General features: G+C 38.2%; 1 protein-coding gene across 9 annotated transcripts in view; it reads left to right on the plus strand.

The window, feature by feature from the left end:
• Window positions 1–26,323, plus strand: part of RB1CC1 (RB1 inducible coiled-coil 1) — a 157,265-nt gene that overhangs the window by 40,297 nt on the left and 90,645 nt on the right. For 7 of the 9 annotated variants that reach the window (XR_006288533.1, XR_006288534.1, XM_037892625.2 and 4 more), the window contains exons 6-8: window positions 16,352–16,554; window positions 16,891–17,326; window positions 22,846–23,016. Coding sequence is in view for 7 of the 9 variants with exons in the window: in XM_037892625.2 (XP_037748553.1) it covers window positions 16,352–16,554; window positions 16,891–17,326; window positions 22,846–23,016 (810 nt within the window). In the remaining 2 variants the exon portion in view is untranslated. Of the gene's footprint in view, window positions 1–4,829; window positions 4,885–16,351; window positions 16,555–16,890; window positions 17,327–22,845; window positions 23,017–26,323 lie in introns of all 9 variants that reach the window. The other 2 variants (XM_027826507.2, XM_037892630.2) reach the window with 2 other exon arrangements.

The raw sequence follows: 26,323 nt of genomic DNA on the forward strand, positions 1-26,323 counted from the left end.
ACCCTTGTCCTATCAAAATCAGAATGAGAGATAAACAGATTAAGCAAATAAACAGGAAGACTTCACCTGGAGAGCAGTACCATGCAACTAACAGGGTCTGTTTTTCAAGTGTGGCTGCTTGATCACCAATTTAGCATAGAACCTTCTTAGTCTGTGCCAGGAGGACAGAAACATCTGGAAGAGCAAGGTAATATGTTTCTATAAGGGATATGGTATTACCACTATCACAGGAACATAGGAACTGCCGTACTGGATCAAACTAATTTCTGATTTGGTGTCCAGTCACCAACAGTGGTCAGAACCAGATGCTACCGAGAGAGGTGCAAGAAAACCCTGCAGTTAGTTTTGGGAAAACTAGAGAAGTTTTATCCTAAATGCCAATAGAGGTTGTCTGTTGTCCTGAGTAATGAGAGTTTTATGTCCCTTCTAAAACTGGTCTAATTTTTAAGTATTTACTATTAATTCTGGGTACTCCTTCTTATCCTTTATAAATGTCAAAATTTTGACTCCTCCTAAGCTTTTAGCCTCATTGATATTGTGGCAGTCAGTTCCCTAATATACTCATATGTTCTAGGAAAAAGTTTTGCTTTATCCGTTTTGCATTTTCCATATTTGTATTTCATCGAATGTCTCCTTGTTTTTTTGTATTATGAGATCAAATGAATAGAAGTTTCCAGTTTTCCTTTTTTGGCACCAGTCATCATTTTGTATATCTCCAGCATGGCCCTTCTTGTTCATCTCTTCTCTATGGTACATACTTCCAGTCTCTCTTGATACGAGCGTCTCTCCATGCCCCTAATCTTTCATATTCCCCAACTCTGAACCTTCTCTCTTCTGCTATATCCTTTTTGAGATGGCATGACCAGAACGGAATACCCCATAGTAGATGAGGGTATACCATAGATTTGACATATTTTTGATGTTTTCCATTTCATTCTTTGTGTCCTAACATTGACTGCGTTTGACCACTGCCATACATGGAGCAGAGGTCTTCAATGAGTTAACTACAGTGCTGCCCAGGTCTCTTTTCTGTTTGTTGCACAGTTAATTTAAAATCCAGTAAGGTGCATGAGTAGTTCAAAGTATTCCCTTTAATGTGAATTACTTTGCATTTGTCAACACTGAATTTTATCTGTAATTGTTGCCCATTCGGATAAGCTGCAACATGGATTAAATTTTCAGCCATCTGCAAATTTTTCCACCTCCATGTTCACCCCTTCCAGATCATTGATAAATGCATTTGACAGAACCATGTGGCACCTCACTGTTATCCTCTGGCTATGATGAAAACTGACCATTTATTCTTTCTTGGTCAGTCTTGAATCAGAGCCTGGCTACATAACAATACCTTGCATTTCACACCATGACTATTGAGTTTCTTTTGAAGCATTTTGTCAAAGGCTTTTAAAAAGTCTAAATGCCTTATGTCAACTAGTCTTGCTACGTTTTTAAATATAACCCTCCTATTTACATTTCAGTGTCCCTGCACTAATTTTTGGTACCTTTCTTTCCTCAAGCATATTAAGCTTAATTATATGTGAATCATTGTCACTTTGTGGCTCAAATGTAACTACTACTTGAACCAACTCCCGCATGTTACTTTCGTAAATATCCTTTTTCTGAATTTGAGGCCAGTAGTATAAGCCTATTAGAATATTTGTATTCTTATAATTTGTAATTTGTATTCATATGGATTCAACTGTTTGATCTTCTCTGCTTAGAATTTCTATTTCAGTGGATTCTGTGGAATCTTTTAGTCTAGATCTAGCACTGCTTTTCTACACCTTTAACCCAAGTCCTTTGTGCATAGTTTATAGCCACATGTTCAGTATCCCATTGTTTTTTTGTGATTACACGATGGTCAGTAATGCCTGTTTATGTCAAGGTACTGTTTCATTGCTGTAGTTTTTTAAGGCTTTAGTTTTTTAAGCTTCTCTCATTTGTATATACACTTTTTTTTTTTTTTTTAAACCGCGGGCCTCATAGAATCATAGGGTTAGAAGGTACCGCAAGGGTCATCTAATCTAGCCCCCTGCCAAGATAGAGGATTTATTGTATCTAAACTATCCAATGTTGTTAAACTCCTTAGCTTAACAATTTGCTAGTTTAACAGAAATTGTTTCCTGTACCAGTTAAACTGCCATTTCTATCATATCATGAGTACAGAGATATTTTTGTATTATTGACATTTCTAGCAGACCTCTTTGTCCAACTTAGTGATCCTTGACATCTATCAGCTCTCATCCAACTTTTAGTCTAAACAGTCTTTTAAAACCTTATTCAGTTTATGTGCCAAAAGTCAGGTTCCCCTTTAATTAAAGTTCTGAGATGGGCTCACTCTACAATGACCCAGTTTGTCAACTCTATAAATAATTCTCTCTGCTCCAATTCAGCAGCTCTGGCTTCAAGGTTCAGTATGTGGTCTCTGAGGGACATAAACTGTTTGCACCAGTTGCATCCATGTGCTACCATAAGGCAAGCAGTCATACACTCTGTGCAGTGAATGAGATATTTCTGACCCTGAGTAATCTGCTACTGGTCGTCTACCTCCATACTTTAACTGGGTTTTAGCTCTCTGATTAGTAGATTATTCTACGCATAGTCTTTGTTTAAGGTAAAGCTTTTAGTGGTTTATTTAATTTGATTTCAAGGATCAAATATATTTACTAAAACTAATTAAGTGATCTACTTACACTCAGCCTCAACTCACCTGTGCTGTTGCCTCTCACCATTCAGTTTGGGGCTCTTCTTTGCTTTTGGAAATTGCAAATGCTTTTGTGGAGACTAGAGGTAAGGCAGGCCTCTGATGTAGCCTTCCCTATCTGGGTTGAACAGGTATGCCACAAATCCCAAGCCATTACCCAGATTGTTCTTTTTACTCCAGTGAAGAAAGAATAATAAAGTCTGAATGTGCGGATCTATTTTTGAAACAAGAACCATGAACCCCTTTCACTCTCACGCTGGTAATCCTCCCCAGATACTGGAAATGATGAGGTTTAATCTTTGACTGAAGGATCACCAGAAGATTCATATTACTCTGGACTGCCCTTATTAACAGATTTGCCTTTCCTATGTCAAGATATTGCCACTATGTCCGAAATAAACACGCTATCAATTCAGGGCAACTTTCCCTTCTGAGGAAGAGAAATCAAGTGTTTCATTTGTCCACATAACATCTGGGTGACCAAACTCATACCATTTACTCTCTTGGCTCAGCTATAAAGGCTCACTAATGTTAAGACAATACTCAGGTCCTTGGCTTCTAAAGTCGACACACTAATCTCTGCTCTAGGAAACCCTCCCTTTCCAGTCACTAGAAAGCCACTCTTATAGACCCTCTTGAAAGGACTATTTTTTTTTTTTTTTTTTTTTTTTTTTTTAGAAAAAAGACATTCTTAAAATCTTATGAATATTTGGCCAAGTTGCCATTACCATTCATTCTGTCTGTAGCTGAATTATTGGTTGAATTGCTGGGTGAGCTCTTAGCACTGTCTAAGAAAGTTGTGTCCAGACACATCCATAAATTGATGTTTATGCTTTGTGTGACTGGGTCTGGGGCCAATCCATAGTATGACTACTTTGGCTACATTCCTAGTTTGGTGGGTCAAGAATAGGAGAACTTATTCATTCATTACAATCTGATGCTTCTCCTTTGTAGCTGGAAATGTATTTTGTGGAACTATTAGACCATCCGCTAAAAGGCTTCACTGAAATGGCTTTGTAGCTTTCCCTTTACTCCATTATAATAGTAAATTGACTAGTAGGTGTTTCCTTTTCATATGTAAATTTACATACATCATGTCCAGTGTCAGGATTTTTTCAGTTGATGACTTCCTGCTTGGCCTTCCCTCCCCTTGACAGTCCATTAGAGCCAGAGGCTAGTGAAGTTAAGGACGTGATGCAAGGATCATTTAATATTGTTACTATTGAGTTCTGTGTTTTGACAACTGTAAGTGTTGGCTGGCATGGTATGTGCTAGATAAATTTGTTCTTACATTATATGTGAATAGTATTAGCAAGATTCACTATTCATACTATGCTGTTTTCCTCAGCTGTGTAGCCTAGAGCAGTGCTTCTCAAGCTATCTGTTGTGGAGGACCGATATTTTTTTTTCCCAATGTGCGCGCAGACCGGCAGCTGATGGCTCGCGGACTGGCCGTGGTCCGCGGACCACCACTTTGAGTAATGCTGCCCTAGAGGGCAGAACCAGACCTGCCAGTCACTGAGATAAGACTTGGTTCTTTGCATCTTAGAAATCAGCCCGTGAATACTTACAAGCCTGTAATATGAGAATGAAATCAATAACTTGCAAGTATATACTAATGGTCCTCTGCTGTATATAGAAAACATCATACAGAACATAATCACCCAACGTAATTAAGACTAGTTAAGAAAAATGAATGTAACTATTCAAGAGAAGAGAAATTGCAAGACAAATTGAAATTTCTCAGAGTTGCTTGCTATATTTATTGTCTGGTTTAGAATCAGCACTGAAATATAAAGTAGTGATTACAGAGCTATGTAACACTGTTGAAATTTTAGACTGAGTTATGTGAATTAGGGATGCTACTGTGTGTAGTCTGCTGAAAGCAACGTCTGTCCGAGCAAGCAAGAGAAGCAAGGCAGCCTCTCTCCAATTTACTGTAACATATGGACTGAAGACGAAGTAGCCACCTTACATGTGTATGACTTCAATGATAAGGTGAAGACCGACCTGGTTTGGTGGACTAAAATGGATTTAGGATGTTGAAACCTTTTGAAGTCCTTTAAACAGAATTTCAGCCACCTAGCAATAGAGGACTTTGATGACTTGTTTCCTTTTACCGCAGGATGGTAGAGGACGAAAAGAGCCCTGGGTTTCCTGAAAACTTTTGTTCTTTTGAGGTAAGTTTGAAGAGCTCTCTAAGCAAACAATGTGTGACGTACTTTTTTCCTTCAAGCGAATGGGATTAGTAGGGGCAATAGGATGGAAGGCAAATCCATTGAAAATTATGGAAAACTGTTAGTTTTAGCAGTGAATTCCAGTTCTGTGTAACACAACACCATATGCTGTCATCAGCTCCATTGACAGCATGTGAGGCTCAGATTTATTGAACTGAGGTGATCACAATTAGGAAAGTCAGAGTGAGGTAATTTAAATAGAGGTTCTGTTAAAGCATCCAGCACTAGGTTGTGTTTCTGAAGAGCCTCTCTGAATTTCTGGAGGAATTAAGTGATGTTGCCTTCAATAATTGCTCAGCATGCAGAACATTAACCTGGGTTTGTCCATCCTCCCGTGCTAGAAGTAGCAGACATATTTTTGCACATGGTGTTCTTTTAAGTACAGTGAGAGGTTATCCTGTGGGATGCTGGCAATTTAAGAAATACTGGCATAGTCTGAGTTTAATGTGCTTAGCTCTGCACCATAAACTGAAACTTTCAAATGGCCAGGTATAATTTAGCTTTACAGACTTATTTTTGCTTCCAAAGAGGGCACGACAACTACTCTTTTCCAGACACACAAATCACAACATAGTGGACCTTTCTAAATCTTGGCTGAATGGATCTTCTCTGTTCCGTCTTTACTGAATCCTTTAATCTCCACTGCAGTGAAAAATATCAGATAGGAAAAAGTACAGATACTCTAATAGCACCGCTTTGGCCTCATAAGTTGTAGTGCAAGGTTCTTATTATGTCCTCTCTTGCTTCTTCCACTTAGATACCAGCCCCCAGAAATGGAAAATTGCTTACCCTGCTATTCAGTTTTTGTTAAAATACTAGACTTCAGGATTCTCACTTCTGGTTCTGAATTCCCTAATATATGAGAGAGGAATATTCCAAGCTCTTTATCTCTTTAAGGTTTTGTGGTCCAAAAGGGTGGCAGAAGTAGTGGAAGCGTGAGCCACTTCTGCTATGGTATGTCTTAACTGCCATTATTGGAACCTCCCAGTCAGTTTCTGTCTTTATCAGGGTGCAAAGGCTCCACAGTAACCAATCTTAAAATTTTTAAAAAAAAAAAAGGGAAAAAATGCCTCAAGTTGGAACAAAGGAACATGAAAAGTGGAAGATAAAACACCACATTGAAAGAATCCTCTCCAGCCTCTGAAGGTAGTGGATGGCTAAGAAAGAATGCAAAAAAAGTTGCTCTGTCATGGATTGAACTCTGATATGCTTTCTAGCTTCAAGCTAGTCAGGTCATAGAAATGTAAAATATGATCAGCAGAATAGATACTATCTTTCTATTGACATCATTATTTAAGGAGTTGGTGTCAAATTAAATAAAAAGTTGAAGGGGCCTTATGTTTTAGTGTTGTTTAAGTTAAACCCCAAAGACCTTTGAACATTGAGTTTATAAAGAGAAGAGCTTGGAAGGAATGGAACACAGGAGTAGGGGGAAAATATTCAGAGTCAATAGTTTCATTTGAGGTGGTATTACGTCATACCATCTTGGATAGGAATTTGAAGAGCTGTGGCATCACCGTATCCTTGTATAACTTGGTATAAAATGGATTGGTTACTAGAGCTTGAAGTTAACTAAATGTGAGCTGCACTCACTACATCTAGGAAAACAACCTTCCATGTAAGCAATTTGATCTCAGAGTTACCAAGTTGCTCATAAGGAATTTTCATTGCCTGTGATAGGATCACGCTTATGACCCATGACATGCAGGGATTTTATTGGAGATTTTTTAAATTGTCAAGTCCCACATGAACCTGACAAAAAAGAGCTGCAGTGATCCTGGTCTGCCTTTAGATAGCATGATCTAGGCTAAAATGAACCCAGTTGGAGTTGGCCTTCAAGTTACAACCAAAAGGTGAAGAAAGTAGTAAATGATTTTTGTACTGGAGTCCAGGTGGACCTGATTGCGTTACAGTCATACCTTTCCCACTTAATCATACATTATTCTGGTATATGGTTTGCAAACGGTGAAGAGGTCTTGAGTCACCTTGCTTGGAAACATCATTTCCACAGAGCTTTACTCTGCAAGTAGCCGGCCTGTTAAGAAAGTTCCTAGGTTGAGATGTTGCAAGTGGTTATTTTGGGCCAGACTCCCAGACAGATGGCATCAATGTTAGCCAACTGCAGTAGAAGAACTAAGAACAAATGTTAGCCAGGACATTCAAATTGCCTAGACATCAGAATATCAGACTATCTCCTCGGTTTCACCATGATCTTTTGCTACCAGAAGTACTAGTAGAAATGGATTCCAGGGTTCTTTCTCCGTAGGAGAAGGAAGAAGTGGCTTTTGTGAGCATGGTCTCTCCTAAGTGCCTTATTCAGCAATGGTCACAAGAAGACATTCTGACGTTCTCCACTGGAAGAAAATCTGAACTACTGTTATCTGACCTCTTGACCACTTTTAGTAATAAACTACAGGTAAATTTAGTCTATGTGCAGACATCTTGTTTTCCTGCTAAGCTTGTGGTGACCAAAAATGTCTAGTCTTATCTGTTTGTGTTTTTTCTGTATTTGGAGAAACTGATCTGACAAATGTCACATCTTTTCAAATCAGCTGAAAATATTTATGTTGTAACACTAACATCTTCGTGTAAGAAAGGGATTAAATAATGTTGGTTTTGTAACTTGCATTTTTTCGTGCACACTTAGTAAATAAAATTAAGGGTTCAACCTGACTGTTGTAAAGAACCCTAAAGTATAGGGTTGGTTCTGAGGTGCAAAAGTAACATCCGTAATCCATGGCAGCCTCTTGTAATTTACCACTGATATGAAAGCTGGATTTCCAAATGGAGCTTTTTCTTCTGCATTACCTCTATATGTGGCATATCCACTATTGGGATATGGTGTCCAGTTTTGGTGTTCTCACTTCAAAAAGGATGCTGACAATGTAGAAATGATTCAGAAAAGAGCTACAAGAATGATTTGTTATCTAGAAAATATGCCTTAGAGAGAGTGACTAAAGAAGCCCCATCTAGTTAGTTTATCTAAGAGAAGGTTAAGAGCTCATTTGATCATGGTTTACAAGTATATATGTGGGGAAGAGATCTGATAGTAGATGATTTTTTAACATTGCTGAAAAAGGAACAAGAAGATCCAGTGTTTGGAAGTTAAAGCAAGACAAATTTAGATTAGAAAGAGGGAACACTTTTAACAGTTTGCTTAACCACTGGAACAATTTACCTGGGAATGTGTTGGATTCTCAATCACTTTGTCATTAAGTCAAGGCTGGATATCTTTGTAAAATATATTCTGTAGCTCAAACAGAAGTTAGGGACTTCATGGAGAAATTATTAGATGCTGCTCTTTTGTCTGCATTATACAGGAGGTCAGATTAGATAATCATATTTCCTTCTTGTTTTAAAATCTGTTCATTTTCCTCTGTAGTAAGGAAGGGGCTCAAGGCAATGCAGCATGACTGTCAATTGCTTTTCCTTTATAAAGAAACCTCCCGTTTTACCTAAGGTAGTACTCTCTGGTACAGGGTAAGTAATCAAGATTCTTCTGTGCCTCCTGGTTTCACTGGGAGCCCTACACCCTGCACATGTCTAGCTTCAAGGCAAAAGTTCTTACTATCTTGTTGGTGTCAAAGACCACCCATAATGCTGACCAGGGCTGTGCATTTATGCACTAGGGCTTTGCTGTTACCTGTAGAGAGAGGACTTGATTAGGAGAGAGAGGTTGCTTCACAGCTCTTTTGGCCATGAAGTCCTGTGCTCAACCTTGGTCCTAAATGGTTTGAAATGGCATAAGGTCATCTGGACTTTCTTGAGCTTTGATTCCTCAGTTACCAGAGGGAGAGTGCTTTTCTGGTAACTATCCTGGCTTTAGGAAAAGGAACAGAACCTCCTGTGTGATGACTGAAAGTGACTGTGGAGACATGATTTTTCTGAGATCTGGAGGGAGAGTTATGGGGGGGATATTGGAGCAGATATGTATGGTCTCCATCTTCAGTTTTGACTTTGAATAATTTTTGAGCCTTTTAATGTCTAAAATTGCTGTGATGCCACTAGAATATTTCAGTATCAAATAAAGAGGGTAGATTAAGCTCCCTTTCACTTCTCTTTCTTTGGGACTGGTTTTGCCCCAATTTGTAGAGGATTTTTAGTGTACTAAAATGAACACTATTAAAAAGCCCTCAAGATAAATGTTAAATTTCTTTTACTGGGGAACAGTTGTGTGTGTTGGATGAGATGGCAGAATTGACTGCAAGGTGGCATATAAAAGTAAAAGGAGTTTAACCGGGAGGGGGTGGGAAGAACACAATTTTAAGGCCCAGAAAAGGCACAAGGCAGATATAGGAAAGGTAAGTTTTAAGGCAGATTAGGAGATCTGAGGGAAAACTATATCTGCAGACAAATGAATAGGACTGAGGAATTCTCTGTTACCTGAATTCTTGGAGGAAGAAAAAAAACCTCACTGAGTTCTAAGATGGGAGAAACCATATAGTATCCTAGTTACTGATTGGAGAGTCTTGCTTCTAGGTCTGCTTAGTCTCTAAGGTGCCACAAGTACTCCTTTTCTTTTTACGGATACAGACTAACACCGCTGCTACTCTGAAACCTGTCATAGAAGGAATAGTGGACTTGGTAATGAGAGAGGAAGTGATAAGTATATAAAGGTTACATCACATTTCCTCGTCAGGCATAAGCTATCGTGTTCTTTCCTTACCAGCACGCTAAGCATTTCCTATTCCTTATTTTACTAAGACCTGGCAAGAATCATTTTTACATGAATCCACTATTTTAATTTTTTCCCCCTAATTTGAGATACTCTGGGACAACTTTATCCAATGAGCAGATGGAATTAGTACTACTGTCTTGTATATCATCCCACATGTTTCAGAGGTTTGCATACTCTCACTTGAGCGGTTTCTGTCTGCAGCAGATGGAGTGGCTTGCTCACAAATGAGAGATGTAGGAGACTTTCTAACAGAATGTGAAGCATCATGATATATCTATGTCAGGTGATCATGCTGTCAGGCCAGCATACAGCCAATTTTAGCAGGACTTTTCTCCTTGACTTGTAAGAGATGCTCAGACATATCTCTGAAGGAAACCCATGCTAGGGGAAGCATACCACAAGCTCAGGACCTTCATTACAAAAAGTAGGATGACTGAAGGAAGTGATTTTGGGTAGCTCTCCCTTCTTTCAGGGCTCTTCCTTATACTTTTCTCCAGCTAATCAGTTGGCTAAGTCTAGGCCAAGTCTAGAGCCCTTTGCAGAAACACTACAAAAATGTATTGCTCATGACATGTGTGGAGGATATTCGTTCTCAGACTTTCATGGAGCTCTCACTAGTCACTAATGGACAGAGCAGGAGACTGGGAGTCAGAGATTCTGTTCCTGTGCTGTACCACTGAATGTGTTTGGATTTAGGTTAGATACTTTTCTCAGAACCTGTTTTGTATCTAAAATTGGGATATACATATTCACTTGTGTGTGTGTCTTACATTAGATAATTTCAAAGTACTTCAGTGCAATGTATTGTCCTCTCAGGGTGACACAGTAATATGATGCATGCTCCTTGCCTTCTCAAAATCTGTTTGGGGTATTTCTGTTGTGTCGTGGGACTGTTTCTGGATCTTTTCCCTTTATGTTTTCCCACACCTATACTTGTATCAAGAATCTCAACTTTTGTAAATCACGTATGGAGTGTGGGGTCCCTCTAAAGAGTTTTTTGAATGTACTTACATCATCTTGAGCCTAGAATAGTTGTCAGCAGAGATGTAGATGTGAGATGGTGGGGCAAGATTATTCATTGACCACCTTACATTCATCTCGCTATACAGACATCTAAACCATGGTCCCTGCTCTGAATGTCTTACAATTTCTAAGACACAGTATATAGATAGAAAAGGGGAGGGAATTGATATAAGACTCTGAAGACATCATGTAAATTGAGTTGTATCAGTTAGGTAGATTTCTTGTCAGTTCTGGATGTTGTGATGTTAAATTCTGATTTTTCTTTACTTATCTGTTCTATCTTTTGCATACTAAATTTCTTTATCTCTATTTTAATGTTTAGTATGGGAGGGCTTGTAAGAAAGAATTGGGGAGAAGATGAGGACAATAATTTTGAATAGTAGAGGAAAGATGGGGGAAAGAAGCAGAGTTGGATGGTGAGTCAGGTGCAAGGAGACACAGTCAATAAGAAAGTTCAGTTCTTGGAGCAAAACATACTGAGTAGGTGAGATGGAGTTTTGCGTCAATTAATTTTCTATTTACAGAGCCTTTTGGATGGTAATCCACTACAAGGAAATGAAGGTTTTCATGGAGGGGGAAGGACTGTAATGCTTCCAGTGCATGGGCTCTGGCAAAGGTTAAAGCCAGCTGGGGAACAAAATGTCAGAACTCAGGGCATAGCTCCAACACATAACATAAAGAGAGATTATCTCCAGTAGATAACCCCTTTTTGAAGTCCAACAGTGCTAGAATAGTCTTTGATCTCCCATGGGGCAAAAGAACTATCCACTATTGTTATAAACAGAGGAATACCTGGAGTACTGGAATGTGGGAGGCATCCAGTCTTTTTTCCTGAATAGGGAGAAGTCTTATTGCTCAGATGGTCATCAAGCAGATGGGGGAAACCCAATCACTTGGCAAATAGTCTAACCGATTTTAGACTTCTCAGCATGTACCTTCAGTGTACCATGCCATGGTGTTCAATTGAAGGAATTGCTCTATAAATCTGTTTGTGTTTGTGGATGTCAAATTTTCATTTTGCATCTGTTTTGTTTAGGCACACTTGCAATCTTCTGGATCTTTGTACATGCTCTCACTTTTCTTTATTAAACATCTTTATGGTATTCTTTTTGTGGCGAAAAGAGGAATAGAACTAGTGGATAGGAATAGAACTAGAACTAGAAATAGTGGTGTCAGAAGGTAAATGCTTGTTTACCCTACAGTGAGCACAGTGGGGCACTCTGCTGTCTTGGTAGCTTGTTTTTAGTCTCGTTACACTCTTTCATATATACATACTCCTTGGGGCATTCTGCGCCAAAAAATTCAAAATTCTGCAAATGTAATTTGTCAAAATAACACTACATAATCACTTCAGTTTCAATTATTTTGGTAATGTATTTCAAAATACCTGTCAGCAAGTATGTCTCTAATAATACAGAGACACACACACACACACACACACATATTTTCCCAGGAGTAGAGAGTTAAAGAAATCCCAGTTAAATGACAACCCAGTTCCTGTTTATCTGCCTCCTACCCCACTCCCTCAGAGCCCAGCCAGGGGGACAGACACTCACAATCCCTCCCCCCCCCACAGAGAACACCTGCGGAGCCCCTCCCAGCCAATACACGTGCACCCCATCCCCCCCCAGAGCCCAGCTGCTGCTTCCCCCTTCCCCAGACGCCTATTCCCTCCCCTCCCCCAGAGCCTAGGGATCCAGAGGGAGAATAGCCTGATGCTTGGTCCCAGGCTTGCGTGGAGTTTCCTGCGCCCTCTCCTTCCCTCAGACCATGTTGGAAACTTCAGCTGCCGGGAACCCTCCAGCTCCTTCTCCTTCCCCCCCAGCAGTGTCTTGTATGTGCAAACTGGACTCTGCAGAGTCCAGTGGCACCTAGTGGTGCCGAGCAGCACTGCATCTCATTTTTGTGGGGGAAAGGAAATTCTGTGCGCACAATGTCAATTTCTGCAAAATTCTGAATTGTGCAGTGGCACAGAATTCCCCTAGGAGTAATGTACAGCAGTGGTTCTCAAAGCCGGTCCACCGCTTGTTCAGCGAAACCCCGTGGCGGGCCGAACCGGTTTGTTTACCTGCTGTGTCCGCAGTTTCGGCCGATCACGGCTCCCACTGGCTGCGGTTTGCTGCTCTGGGCCAATGGGGGCTGTGGAAAGGGCGTCCAGCACGTCCCTTGGTTCGCGCCGCTTCCCGCAGCCCCCATTGGCCTGGACCGGCGAACCGCAGGCAGTGGAAGCCGCGATTGTCCGAACCTGCGAATACGGCAGGAAAACAATCCGGTCCATCCTGCAAGGGGCTTTCCCTGAACAAGTGGCAGACCGGCTTTGAGAACCACTGATGTACAGTACGGGGTAAACTATCCCCTCTTCCAGTGGCTTAATATGACAACAGAGTAGCAGCACTTCCAGTCTTCAGCCAGCTATTGGACAACTCGTAGAGTTTCTGGTATACAGAAACAAATTTAAGAATAGGAGTACTTGTAGCACCTTAGAGACTAACCAATTTATTTGAGCATAAGCTTTCGTGAGCTACAGCTCACTTCATCGGATGCATAGTGTGGAAAGTGTAGAAGATCTTTTTATATACACACAAAGCATGAAAAAATACCTCCTCCCACCCCACTCTCCTGCTGGTAATAGCTTATCTAAAGTGATCACTCTCCTTACAATGTGTATGATAATCAAGGTGGGCCATTTCCAGCACAAATCCAGGGTTTAACAAGAACGTCTGAGGAGGTGGGGGGTAGGAAAAAACAAGGGGAAATAGGTTTCAGAGTAACAGCCGTGTTAGTCTGTATTCACAAAAAGAAAAGGAGTACTTGTGGCACCTTAGAGACTAACCAATTTATTTGAGCATAAGCTTTCGTGAGCTACAGCTCACTTCATCAGATGTGTCCATTTATTCTTGGCCTAATAACATCAGCCACATTATCAGAGGCTCGTTCACCTGCACATCCACCAATGTGATATATGCCATCATGTGCCAGCAATGCCCCTCTGCCATGTACATTGGTCAAACTGGACAGTCTCTACGTAAAAGAATAAATGGACACAAATCAGATGTCAAGAATGATAACATTCATAAACCAGTCGGAGAACACTTCAATCTCTCTGGTCACGCGATTACAGACATGAAAGTTGCTATATTACAACAAAAAAACTTCAAATCCAGACTCCAGCGAGAAACTGTTGAATTGGAATTCATTTGCAAATTGGATACAATTAACTTAGGCTTGAATAGAGACTGGGAGTGGCTAAGTCATTATGCAAGGTAACCTATTTCCCCTTGTTTTTTCCTACCCCCTCCCCCCCCCTCAGAGGTTCTTGTTAAACCCTGGATTTATGCTGCAAATGGCCCACCTTGATTATCATACACAATGTAAGGAGAGTGGTCACTTTAGATAAGCTATTACCAGCAGGAGAGTGGGTTTGTGTGTGGGGGTGGGGGTGGTGAGAAAACCTGGATTTGTGCTGGAAATGGCCCAACTTGATTATCATACACATTGTAAGGAGAGTGATCACTTTAGATAAGCTATTACCAGCAGGAGAGTGGGGTGGGAGGAGGTATTTTTTCATGCTTTGTGTGTATATAAAAAGATCTTCTACGCTTTCCACACTATGCATCCGATGAAGTGAGCTGTAGCTCACGAAAGCTTATGCTCAAATAAATTGGTTAGTCTCTAAGGTGCCACAAGTACTCCTTTTCTTTTTGCGAATACAGACTAACACAGCTGTTACTCTGAAATTTAAGAATGTATCCCAAAATATGTTTTAGTTTTTTTTGTTTATATCTGGTGAAGTGTTTTCTTTTAAGTGTTTGTGAGACTTTACTGTGAAATTTTCCAGGTTTTCCTGAAGACTGTATAAATACACAGCTTTATAAACACAGGTGCTACCCAATAACTCATTTTTCCAATAGCCTGGAAGATACCAATATCCAAAACATTATTAAGTTGGATGTAGTGGAATATTGTCATGTTGCTAGAGACTTGAAGCAGGATCTGAAAAGTTGCATGATGTTTTAAAGTCAATTCTAACGTTTTTTGAGAGGTCTGCATGTTTAAAAATGTTTAGGTCTTGTTGTTCTTATCGTTGCAATACCTGACTGATTTATGGGCTTGTGTTATTTTCAAAAGGAATGTAGGCAGTCAGGAGACAAAATCCGATTGACCATCACTGAGAGTCAGGCTCCCTTTTGAAAATGAGATTAGGCTTCTAAAGAAGGTGCTACAACACTGAGCGCAGCATTGCCTAAGTAACTTAAAATCTGGGAGTTAAACAATGGTAGATTATCTTTCTAGAATAAATTGCCTAACATTTTGGCCCAGAATTTAATGTACTACATCATCACACACTCAGCAGCAAATGTATTCTGCAGAATGCTTATGTGTTTGGGTTTTAATATTGATCTCACCATATTTGAATAACTTAAAAAAGGAAAATCAATCTTATTCTAGCTTCCACACACAAAGCTGTACATGTGTACAGTTGACCATGGATGATGTGCAGTCACAGCTTAGTTAAGTGTGGAATCTACAATAAGTATCACTGTTTTCTTTCCTTTCTTTTTTCATAGGTAGAGAGGTTGATATTAAAACCAAACACATAAGTATAATCAGGAGGACATTTCTTAACAGAATATGCAACTTCAAAGGTATGTAAAGATTGGGGTGTAAACCAAAAGACTTCCCTTTAGTTATCTTTCCTTCTTTAATATAATTGTCTTCCTAAATTTAAATAAAGTTTTCTTTCTAAACTGTTAGCTAAATTAGTACATTTCCTGTTTATGTTGTTACAATAGGAAAATCTGCAGTTTTTAAACTTGAAAAGCAAAACAAAAGTAGTTGTAAAGGAGCAGTAATTCAGTACGTTGTTAATAGGATGCAGAGCTTTTAGTGTCTGATTCATCTGTACCTTGGGTTGATGATAGCAGAACTCTTGACTCTTGATGGCTGTTAAATGACATGTGAAATAAATTTGTGATGGTCACCGGTTGCATTGTGGGCACTTTTCATTGCTACTCACATTGCACCTGGTTTGTTAAGACTTAATTTAAATCTTCCTTTGATTAATTTTCTCACCTCCTACACTTCTCCCAACCTGCCCTCCTACTATCTTCTTGCTGTGCTGTTTTCCAAGCTGCCTCTTTACATTTAGATCTCCTACCCTTTGTTATGAGCCAAACGACCACTTCTTCAACAAAATGTTTTTTGTCCTTAGTATGCCTCTTCTGTAAACCCCATACTCCAAAAAATATATAGCATAATACATATGTGCATAAAAAGTGATAATGTACACTGCTTTGATATTTGATCTGATTTCTTGTTGGAACAGTACTGGCTAATTTGTAGGTTTCTGGGGCCAGGACTGTCTTGCTTTCTTTTGGATTAATATGACATTCAGTAAACAGTCTGAGTAAATTGAGTTTGTCATTTAATACAATTTTTGTTAAAAAATAAAAAAAGGTAAAGGAAGTTTGTATTACTTTCAGTAAATGTTTTTAGGGAGGGCCAAACAACTGTTCATATTTAAACACTTCCTTTTAGACTTTCAGTGTTTAATTTTCTGTTAGGTGTCACAGTCAGTAGTTTTTCTGAAGTATGATAAACATTTGAGTACTGCATTGAATGCATTACTGCATTGAGTACAGGTTTAGACTGATAATTTAATTCTGTGAATTTACTTTTTTTTTCTTTCTTTTTTTTTTTTTGGCATAGGAAATGTATGAGGTTGCAAAGAAGCTTTGTTCCTTTTGTGAAGGTCTGGTCCATGATGAACATCTTCAGCACCAAGGCTGGGCCGCCATAATGGCCAATTTGGAAGATTGCACATATTCTTATCAAAAGCTGCTTTTCAAGTTTGAAAATGCATATTCAAACTATCTGCAGTCCATAGATGATATTAAGCTGAAACTCACACAGTAGGTTTGCTGTTAGACTCTTCAATAAGAAAGTGCCCTACACAATCAGTACATTTAAAAATAAGTTTTATGATTTTATATTTCCACAATTAATTCTTAGTAAACCAGTAGAAGTTCTGAATTCTGTACATTTGTACTACTTTTGTTGTATTTCGTATCATACAGTAGGTAACTTAATATGTTAGAACATTCACTCCTTATAGTTTTCTTAAAAGCTTACTCCTGGGGAAATTCTGAACCAAAAAATTTAAAATTCTGCAAAAAAAAATTGCCTACCTTAAACTTTTTGTAAGATTAGTTCCTTGATAGATGTTTTGTTTGTCCTTTATTTTAAAGCTTGGGGACAGCTGTTTCTGTAATGTCCAAGATCCCACTGCTGGAGTGCCTAACCAGACATAGTTACAGAGAGTGTTTAGGAAGATTGGATTCTTCTGTTGGGCATGGAGGGGCAGAAAGTGAAGAAACTGAAGATGAGAAGTCTGCTGAACTGGTGCTTTCTTCTGATATACCTAGAGTGCACAATAAATCACTTTTAGCCTCATTTTGCAAGTCTGTGGAGCATTCAGCCCTGGACAGCACAGATCCAGGAAATGTCAAAGAAAATAGGGAATCCAGTCAAAACACTACTATTGAGGAGAGTAAAACTTCAGAGGAGCTTAACGAGAATGATCTGCCTTCCTTCAATGTCTCTCTGTTGGACTGGATAAATGTTCAAGATAGACCTAATGATGTGGAATCATTAGTCAGAAAATGTTTTGATTCTATGAGCAGAGTAAGTTCACACTTAAAAAAGATGTCTTAATGAAATAATAGGAATTTCCCATTTAATCTTTCTGTTTGGTTACCAGATGCTGGTGTTACTGAAGTAAATGTTGATCTGACTTTAATTGTTTTAACTTTTTCTCCTGCAACTTTCTGCATTTAAACAAAGGAGAAAATGGAGAAGAAAAAATTAGAGGGCTGCTTAGTTTGAAAATTTGACCGTCCTTAGATTTGTTATAATTTCATGTGAATAGTTGTCCAAAACGTTTTATTAAAAAAAAAAAAAAAAAAAAAGCAGCATTTATTTTTGTGGCTAGCATGGTAACACATTTTTGTTTTCTTCGCTAACTTTGTGATGTTACTTACCCAACAAAATATACCCAAACCTGTGTGAAATCAAGGATGTTCCTGGTCCCACAGATGTATAACATACTTTATGTTAAAAAAAGATTAAATCCTCTATCATATTAAAAACACAGGAAAAAAAATTGAGCCCATTAAATGGGTTTTGATATTTTGTACCAGCAGATGGATATACACACTTTCTCAGAGTAGCTTATATCTAGCTGGGTGTTCCATTTCTGTCTCCAATAGAGAAGCATCATGCTCTGAGTAGTTTTAGATGGTTGTTTGATAGTGACGTATCTTTTTCTTGGTTTTTACTAGTGAGCTTTGTAGCCTATTTAAAAACCTCTTCCTCATGAATCTTTTCTCATTTCTCACTTACTAGTGGTAATATGTAATTCTTAGTTTAAAACAGATTTTTTAAATTTTATACTTTATTTTGGGATCTTAGTTTTGTGTTCATTATAGTTGTGCAACTCCAGTAAAATGCTCCCTGTGAACCAACATAACAAAAGTCTCTGGTGTCATGAGGAGGAACGAGGGGCATTCTGTGAGTAGGTGTTCCCTGTGTTAGTTTGTCCACTTGATATTTGAGTCAGCTTCAAGGAGTACAGGCTAAAGATTCTCTAAATAGAAGTTTATGTCCCAGCTGCCTACAGCTAGTTTCATATCATCTGGTTTGGTCACTACAAAGGAACCAGCTTTCTCCCGACCTGTAATTGCAGAGACCAACCCAACTGCTAAATTACCCAGTTTCCCCTTGACAGTAGCAATGCAGTTATGCAAATGATGGTATATCAGTGAAGATTTGACATATTTTAGATTTCATTAGGATTCCTAAATTTTATTTGCAAAGAACTTAAGTTGTTGCCTCCCTCCCCATTTGTTTGTTTGGCTTTTTTAGAAAATCTGGTACCTTTTCAGAATGATTCGAAGGCTTCCGTGAAATCAGAACTAATCTGGAACTGAAAAAAAGATATCTAATAGGGCTGTCAATTAATCACAGTTAACTCATGCGATTAACTAAAAAAAGTAATCGTGATTAAAAACATTAATCGCGATTAATTGTAGTTTTAATCGAACTGTTAATAGAATACCAATTCAAATTTACTAAATACTTTGGATGTTTTTCTACATTTTCATATATATTGTATTCTGTGTTGTAATTGAAATACGTGTATATTTTTATTACAAATATTTGCATGGTAAAAATGATAAAAGAAATAGTATTTTTCAGTTCACCTCATACAAGTACTGTAGTGCAATCTCTTTGTTGTGAAAGTGCAACTTACAAATGTAGATTTTTGTTGTTACATAACTGCACTCAAAAACAAAACAATGTAAAACTTCAGAGCCTTCAAATTCACTGAGTCCTACTTGTTCAGCCAATCACTAAGAAAGACAAGTGTGTTTACATTTACAGGAGATAGTGCTGCCCTCTTCTTATTTACAATGTCACCAGAAAGTGAGAACAGACATTTGCATGGCACTTTTGTAGCCGGCATTGCAAGGTATTTATGTGCCAGATATGCTAAACATTTGTATGCCCCTTCATGCTTTGGCTGCCATTCCAGGGGACATGCTTCCCTGTTGATGACGCTTGATTTAAAAAAAAAAACAAAAAAACCCTGCATTAATTAAATTTGTGACTGAACTCCTTGGGGGAGAGTTGTATGTCCCCTGCTCTGTTTTACCTGCATTCTGCCGTATATTTCATGTTACAGTAGTCTCGGATGATCATCCAGCACAAATTGTTCATTTTAAGAACACTTTCACTACAGATTTCACAAAATGCAAAGAAGGTACCGGTGTGAGATAGCTACAGCACTTGACCCAAGGTTTAAGAATCTGAAGTGCCTTCCAAAATCTGAGAGGGACGAGGTGTGGAACATGCTTTCATAAGTCTTAAAAGAGCAACACTCAGATGAGGACACTACAGAACCTGAACCACCAAAAAAGAAAATCAACCTTCTGCTGGTAGCATCTGACTCAGATAATGAAAGTGAACATGCGTCGGTCTGCACTGCTTTGGATTGTTATCGAGCCTGACCTGTCCTCAGCTTTGAACGTATGTCCTCTAGAATGGTGGTTGAAGCATGAAGAGACATATGAACCTTTAGCACATCTGGCACGTAAATATTTTGCGATGACGGCTACAACAGTGCCATGAGAACGCCTGTTCTCACTTTCAGGTAACGTAAACAAGAAGCGAGCAGCCTTATCTCCTGCAAATGTAAACAAACTTGTTTGAGCGATTGGCTAAACCAGAAGTAGGATTGAGTGAGCTTGCAGGCTCTGAAATTTTACATTGTTTTATTTTTGAAAGCAGTGGGTTTTTTTTACATCTACATTTATAAGTTCAACTTTCATGATAGAGATTGCTCTTATACTTGTATTAGGTGAATTGAAAATACTGTTTTGTTTTTTTACAGTGAAAGTACTTGTAATAAAAAATAAAGTGAGCACTGTACACTTGTATTCTGTGTTGTAATTGAAATCAGTATATTTGAAAATCTAGAAAATATCAAAAAATATTTAAATAAATGGTATTCTGTTATTGTTTAACAGTGCAATTAATCATGATTAATTTTTTAATCTCTTGACAGCCGTAATATCTAAATACCTATCCTGTGGCAGAATGGTTATTTGGTATTAAATTTATCCTGAGTTGACATTTTGACATGTAAAACTGGAATAGGCTAGCATTAATTTATTGATTTTCATTGCTATTTAGAGTTTTGAACCAGGCAACTGATTTATGATGGCATTTCTTGCTAACCTCCTTTATGGAATTCTTCCTGTTGTTTGAATTCTTTGTAGAGCAGCAGTTTCCAGGTTCTCTTCTGTGACCATTGGTGGTCCAGGGAGAACTAGTATGTTCTGCATGGTGCTGGCTCCTTGCTTCCAATTGCTTCTAAAGACATCCAGACTCTTAATGCAAAAAGCGTAGCTTCTTGTAAAAGTAGTTAGCAACAAGGAGCTTCTATTAGGGGCTACTGATATGTAATCAAGAGGGGACGGAAAGAAACTACCACAGATAGAAACTGCTATCTACCAGTGAAGGAAGAGCCAGATCCTGCAAATGGGGCTAGAGTCAAAGGCAGCAGGAGAAGTTCCAGGGTGAGCAAAGAGGAGATCAGACCTCAGGGTAGTATGTGGAGAAGAGTGAAATGAGAGAAACAGAGATCCTCTTTGTTCCAAAAGGTCAAAACACAAATTGCATTAGTTAAAAATAATGTACTTCCCTAATATTACTTTTCCATGTAAACAGCTGTTCTAGTTGCGACAAGGACAATATATAGTCATGAATGGGATTGTGATTGGGAGGAGGATCCAGTTGACGACTCTGTTAAGAGTTTGTCCAGTATTTGAAAATCTTTGAGAACCCTTAGTACAAATAGTACATTTAGAAAGACATGACAAGATAGGACAGTTTTAAAACTGCCTTTCATGACATCTCAAAAAGCTTTTAAAAAATCCTGAAGTATTGTATTATTTGAGATGCGCTGTGGGCATTTAACTTCAGCTGTTTTGCACTAATATTTTCTTCTGGAAATTAAGACTAATTCTAATTTTTTTCTTCCAAGTTGAATCACTTTCCAATTTGCTTTCTTTTTCCCACTTTCCTTTTTATTATTATTATTATTATTATTATTATTATTATTATTATGGAGTAAATGGGGATCTCTTTAACTCTAGTACCTCTGTATGTTGTTGTATCCCTCCTTCAAAGTTTCACATTGCTACATCCCACAACATTTGCGGCAATACTGCCATTTGCAACAGTATCTTAGGTCCCAGATTATGTACTACTGGCCTTTATGTAGGCATTTTCTTCGTGTAGGCATTCACTCATTTATATGGTATCATAGACTTCAGGGTGAGAGTTCTCATGTGACTAAATGTGAGAGTAAAAGCGGCAAAGAGTCCTGTGGCACCTTCAGACTAACAGACATATTGGAGCATAAGCTTTCGTGGGTGAATACCCACTTCGTCGGATGCATGTATTCACCCACTAAAGCTTATGCTCCAAATACATCTGTTAGTCTATAAGGTGCCACAGGACTCTTAATGCAGATCCAGACTAACACGGCTACCCCTCTGAATGTTAGAGTAGTTCCCTAAAAATAATTTTTACTGAACTCTCTTGCAACACCAGGTTTGCAGTAGCTCTTTTAGATAAATTGTTATGCCACGCTACCCAAGCATGACATGCTCTATGCTCTTAACTAGTTTATTCAGAACTGTGTTCCATTGAAACAGTAATTTCCCTAGTCTCTTATAACTAAAGGATTTGTATTGAAGGGCTCTACTTTTTTTCACTACTTTGATGTTGAATTGGAGGAATCACCCCAAAGCCCTGTAGATGTGATGTAACCTCTTACTTTTTTAACATCTGTTGTTGATAGTGGGTTTGTAAGGGTGGATGAGTCAAACTTTTCCTCCAGCAAAAAATTAGTTACTAGTTTAAATGTAGTAAAAGTTTTAAACGTAATCAGAGGTGGTACAGCTCTGTAACATCAGTCAGTTATTTGTTTGTGAATGTATCTGCCTATTTTATAAAGAGCTGTCACTTTAGTTTTCCATTTTTTAAAAATTAATCTTGATTCCATTTTCAAGGACCTGGATTGCATAGTCTAATAGTTCCCAAACTATTTCTAATTTTATGCCACAAGTAAGAACAAAGACTAAATTGTAAAATAATAACAACAAAACAGAATATGTGGGATACAGAAGAAATTCCCAGTGAAAAACTAAATCAGAAATTAAGGAACTGTGGGTACATCAGCACAGTAAGCAGCAGCCTGCAGTAGTGAGTCTGAGTCTGGGTCTACAGACTCAGGCTTGTACTGTGGCTTTAAAAATAGCTGTGTGGCTGTTGGGGCTCATGCTAGAGCTTGGGCTCTGAAGCCCACCTCCTCTCTAGGCTTCAGTGTAGACCTACACTAAGAGAGCAAAATAATTTGGATGAATTTTAATATTTTGTTTTCTCTGTAACATATTCATTTCATTTTTTTTATTTTTTATTTTATTTTTTTGCTCCTGCACCAACCATTCAATGTCAGTGTTGTCATTGTCTCTTTATTAATGAGTTGCAATCTGTTGTACACAGCGTGAAGTATTTTTTTTAAAAGGCACTAAATATATGTATAATTACAGTCTCTTTTTTCTTCCATCTTTTAGCTTGATCCAAAGATCATTCAGCCCTTTTTGGTAGAATGTCGACAAACTATTGCCAAACTAGATAATCAAAACATGAAGGCGATTAAAGGGCTTGAGGACAGGCTTTATGCGTTGGACCAGATGATAGCTAGCTGCAGCAGACTAGTAAATGAACAAAAAGACCTTGCTCAGGTAATTATTTTTTCTTGGGGTGGGGGAAATAGATTAATGTAGCACAACACTCTAATAAAACAAATAAGCATATCTCTTTATGTGAAACAGTTTCCAACACATTTAACTTTATGTACAAGAGTATTACAAAAGCATGGTAGCTGTGGCTTTATTATGATAGAAGGTGCATTTTCCTTATAATTCTTCTTTTTTGGGGGGGTTATTTCTCACGTTCTAAAAATTAACCTTTTGGCGGAAATGTCTTCTCCTTATTTTCAGTCCAATAGGGCAAATTTGATAATTTAGTTTGGTAGTTTTAAGCTATCACGGATGTAGACATAGTACTGGGTCATTCATTCAAAAAAAAATTAAGGATTTTTGTTGTTTTAAAACATTGGATGTGGTGGTTGCCAGTACAAAACTCTTAAATACTGTACACATTAACCCACTCCCCCCATCACTCTACAGAGTAAAACAAATGAAACTGTAAACCTTAGCTATAAAACAGTGGTCAAATAAATGCAGAGAGAACATCCAAAATTACACTTCTCACTGTAACTGTAGCTCTGACAAACAGCATAATAATACAAAATAGCACATATGGCCAAGTGATCATGTTAAAATTTCTATGGGAACCATAATTCTGAATGTCCTCACTTTTTTGTATTTAAATTTTCAACTATTTTGATTATCATTTTTTGCATCATACAATCCCAAATGCTGAGTAAATTACAAATATATTTAATGAAGTAGACCAGTCTTGTCCCCTCTGTTTCCATCAAGGTTATTTTTCTGATTGTATGTCTGAGCATTTTGGTATGAGTTGGACATGTAAGATGCTAAACACAAAATCAACCCTGGGCATGAAAAAGTTAGTGTAAATTATTGAAGGGAAGCTAAAAGACACAAGGAGAAGGCGGCTATGGCCAGCAGAGATAAGGAAAATAAGCAGCAGGAGGGTGTTTTTTAAAAAATATATTAGGAACAAAATGAATCCTGACAATGGTATTGGTTCATTACTGGATGGAAATGGCAGAATTATCAATTGTAATGCAGAAAAGGCAGAAATGTTCATAAGTATTCTTTATTGGAGGGGGAAAATAAATGATGTAGTCTCATTATATGGTGACGATAACACTCTTTCCATTCCACTAGTATCTCTGTAAGATGTCAAACAGAAGCTACTAAAGTTAGATTTTTTTAAAGCAGCAGATCCAGATGACTTGCATGCAAGAGTTTTAAAAGAACTGGCGGAGGAGCTCAGTGGACCATTAATGTTAATTTTTAATAAGTCTTGAAGCCCTGGGAAAGTTCTGGAAGAAAGCTAATGTGCCAATTCACCAAAATGCTCAGATGGGATGGCCCAGATAATTATAGGCCTGTCAGCCTGACATGGATCCCAGGCTAGATAATGGCTGATACAGAACTCATTTAAGAATGAAAGGAGAGTAATGTAATTTAATGCAAATGAAAATGGGTTATAGAAAATAGGTCATGTCAAACTAACGTAATATCTCTTTTTTATGAGACTACATATTTGGTTGATAAAAGGCAATAGTGTTGATGTAATAGACTTCTGTAAAATGTTTGACTTGGTACGGCATGGCATGTTGATTAAAAAACTAGAACAATATAAAATTAACATGGCACACATTAAATTTGATTAAAAACTGGATACTGGATAGGTCTCAAAATGTAACTGTAAATGGGGAATTGTCATACAATTAGTGTGTTTCCAGTGTGGTCCTGCAGGGATCGGTTCATGTCCCTACGCTATGTAATAGTTTTATCAGTGAAGAAAACATAAAATCATCATTGTTTGCAGATGACACAAATTGGGGAGTGGTAAATGATGAAGACGACAGTATATTGATTCAGACCTATCTGAATCAGTTCGTAAAATGGGTGCAAACAAACAATATGCATTTTAATATGGCATGTAAATATTATATCAAAGAGAACAATGTGGGCCGTAGTTAGGGGATGATGGACTCCGTCCTGAGAAGCAATGACTCTGAGAAAGATTTGGTGGTCATGGTAAATCAGCTAAACGTGAGCCCCCAGTGTGATGCTCTGGCCAAAAAAGCTAATGTGATCCTGGGATGCATAAACAAGAGAATTTTGAGTAGGAGTAGAGAGGTTATGTTACCCTCTGTATTTGGCACTGGTGTGACTGCTGCTGGAATACCCCACAGTTCAAGAAGGAGGTTGATAAATTGGAGCGAGTTCAGAGAGGTGCAACAATAATGATTAAATTATTAAAAGATGCTTTATAGTGAGATACTCAAAGAGCTCAGTCTATTTAGTTTAACAAAGAGAAGGTTAAGGGTGAGTTGATTAATCTGTAAGTATCTGCATAGGGAACAAGTATTTGATAATGGGCTCTTCAGTCTGGGAGAGAAAAATATAACATGATCCAGTGGCAAGTTGAAACTAGATAAATTCAGACTGGAAAGAACTAAGGTGTAAATTTTCAATGGTTTGAGTAATCATTGGAATAATTTACCCAGGGTAGTGGTGGATTCTCCTATCCAGATTGGATTCTTTTCTAAAAGATATGCTTTGGGAATTAATTTGGGGAAGTTCTGTGGCCTGTGTTATGTACAGGAGATCAGATGAGAGGATGAATATAGTCACTTCTGGCCTTGGAATCTATAAACAATACTTGGGGTCCCAACCCTTGCTTCTGAGAGACATTAGCTTTATTCTGATTTAATTTCTGGAATAGTACACATCTTATTCTTCCTTTTCTGAATGTGTGCAAAAATCAAACTGCTTACTATTTGAGAAAACTAAGGAGAAATGGTTAGAATTTGAAGGAATATAATATGTAGTGACATATTTCTATTCTTAAATCTGCAGTTTCATATTCTACAGAAACTGGTTTGATATAAATGGTTTGATATTTTTTGATCTTTGGTGTGAGTGACCATTTGTCTCTAAGTCCAGCTGCCATGGATGGCAAGATAGACTGGAATTTCTGTGATTCTGTAGTAAGACTGTTATAGTGCTTTAGGAGTACACACTTGTTACTGGGTTAGTGAAGTTTGAATTATAGAGCATACCACCAGTTTGGAGTGTCTACCCGGCTTTTTGACATTCTGCTCTGAGGTTGGCATTCACGATCATGAGCAACTCCATACAGCGTGACAGTGTTCCACCTTGTATTTAACTGTGACCCTGAATAAGTTTCCTAGACCTGAAGAAGAGCTCTGTGTAAATTTGAAAGCTTGTCTCTCTCACCAACAGAAGTTGGTCTACTAAAAGGTATTCTTCGAGTGCTTGCTCATGTTGATTCCAGTGAGGTGTGTGCGTGCCGCGTGCACAG

This window comes from Chelonia mydas, chromosome 2 (assembly GCF_015237465.2).
Source record: "Chelonia mydas isolate rCheMyd1 chromosome 2, rCheMyd1.pri.v2, whole genome shotgun sequence".
Classification (NCBI taxonomy): Eukaryota; Metazoa; Chordata; order Testudines; family Cheloniidae; genus Chelonia; species Chelonia mydas.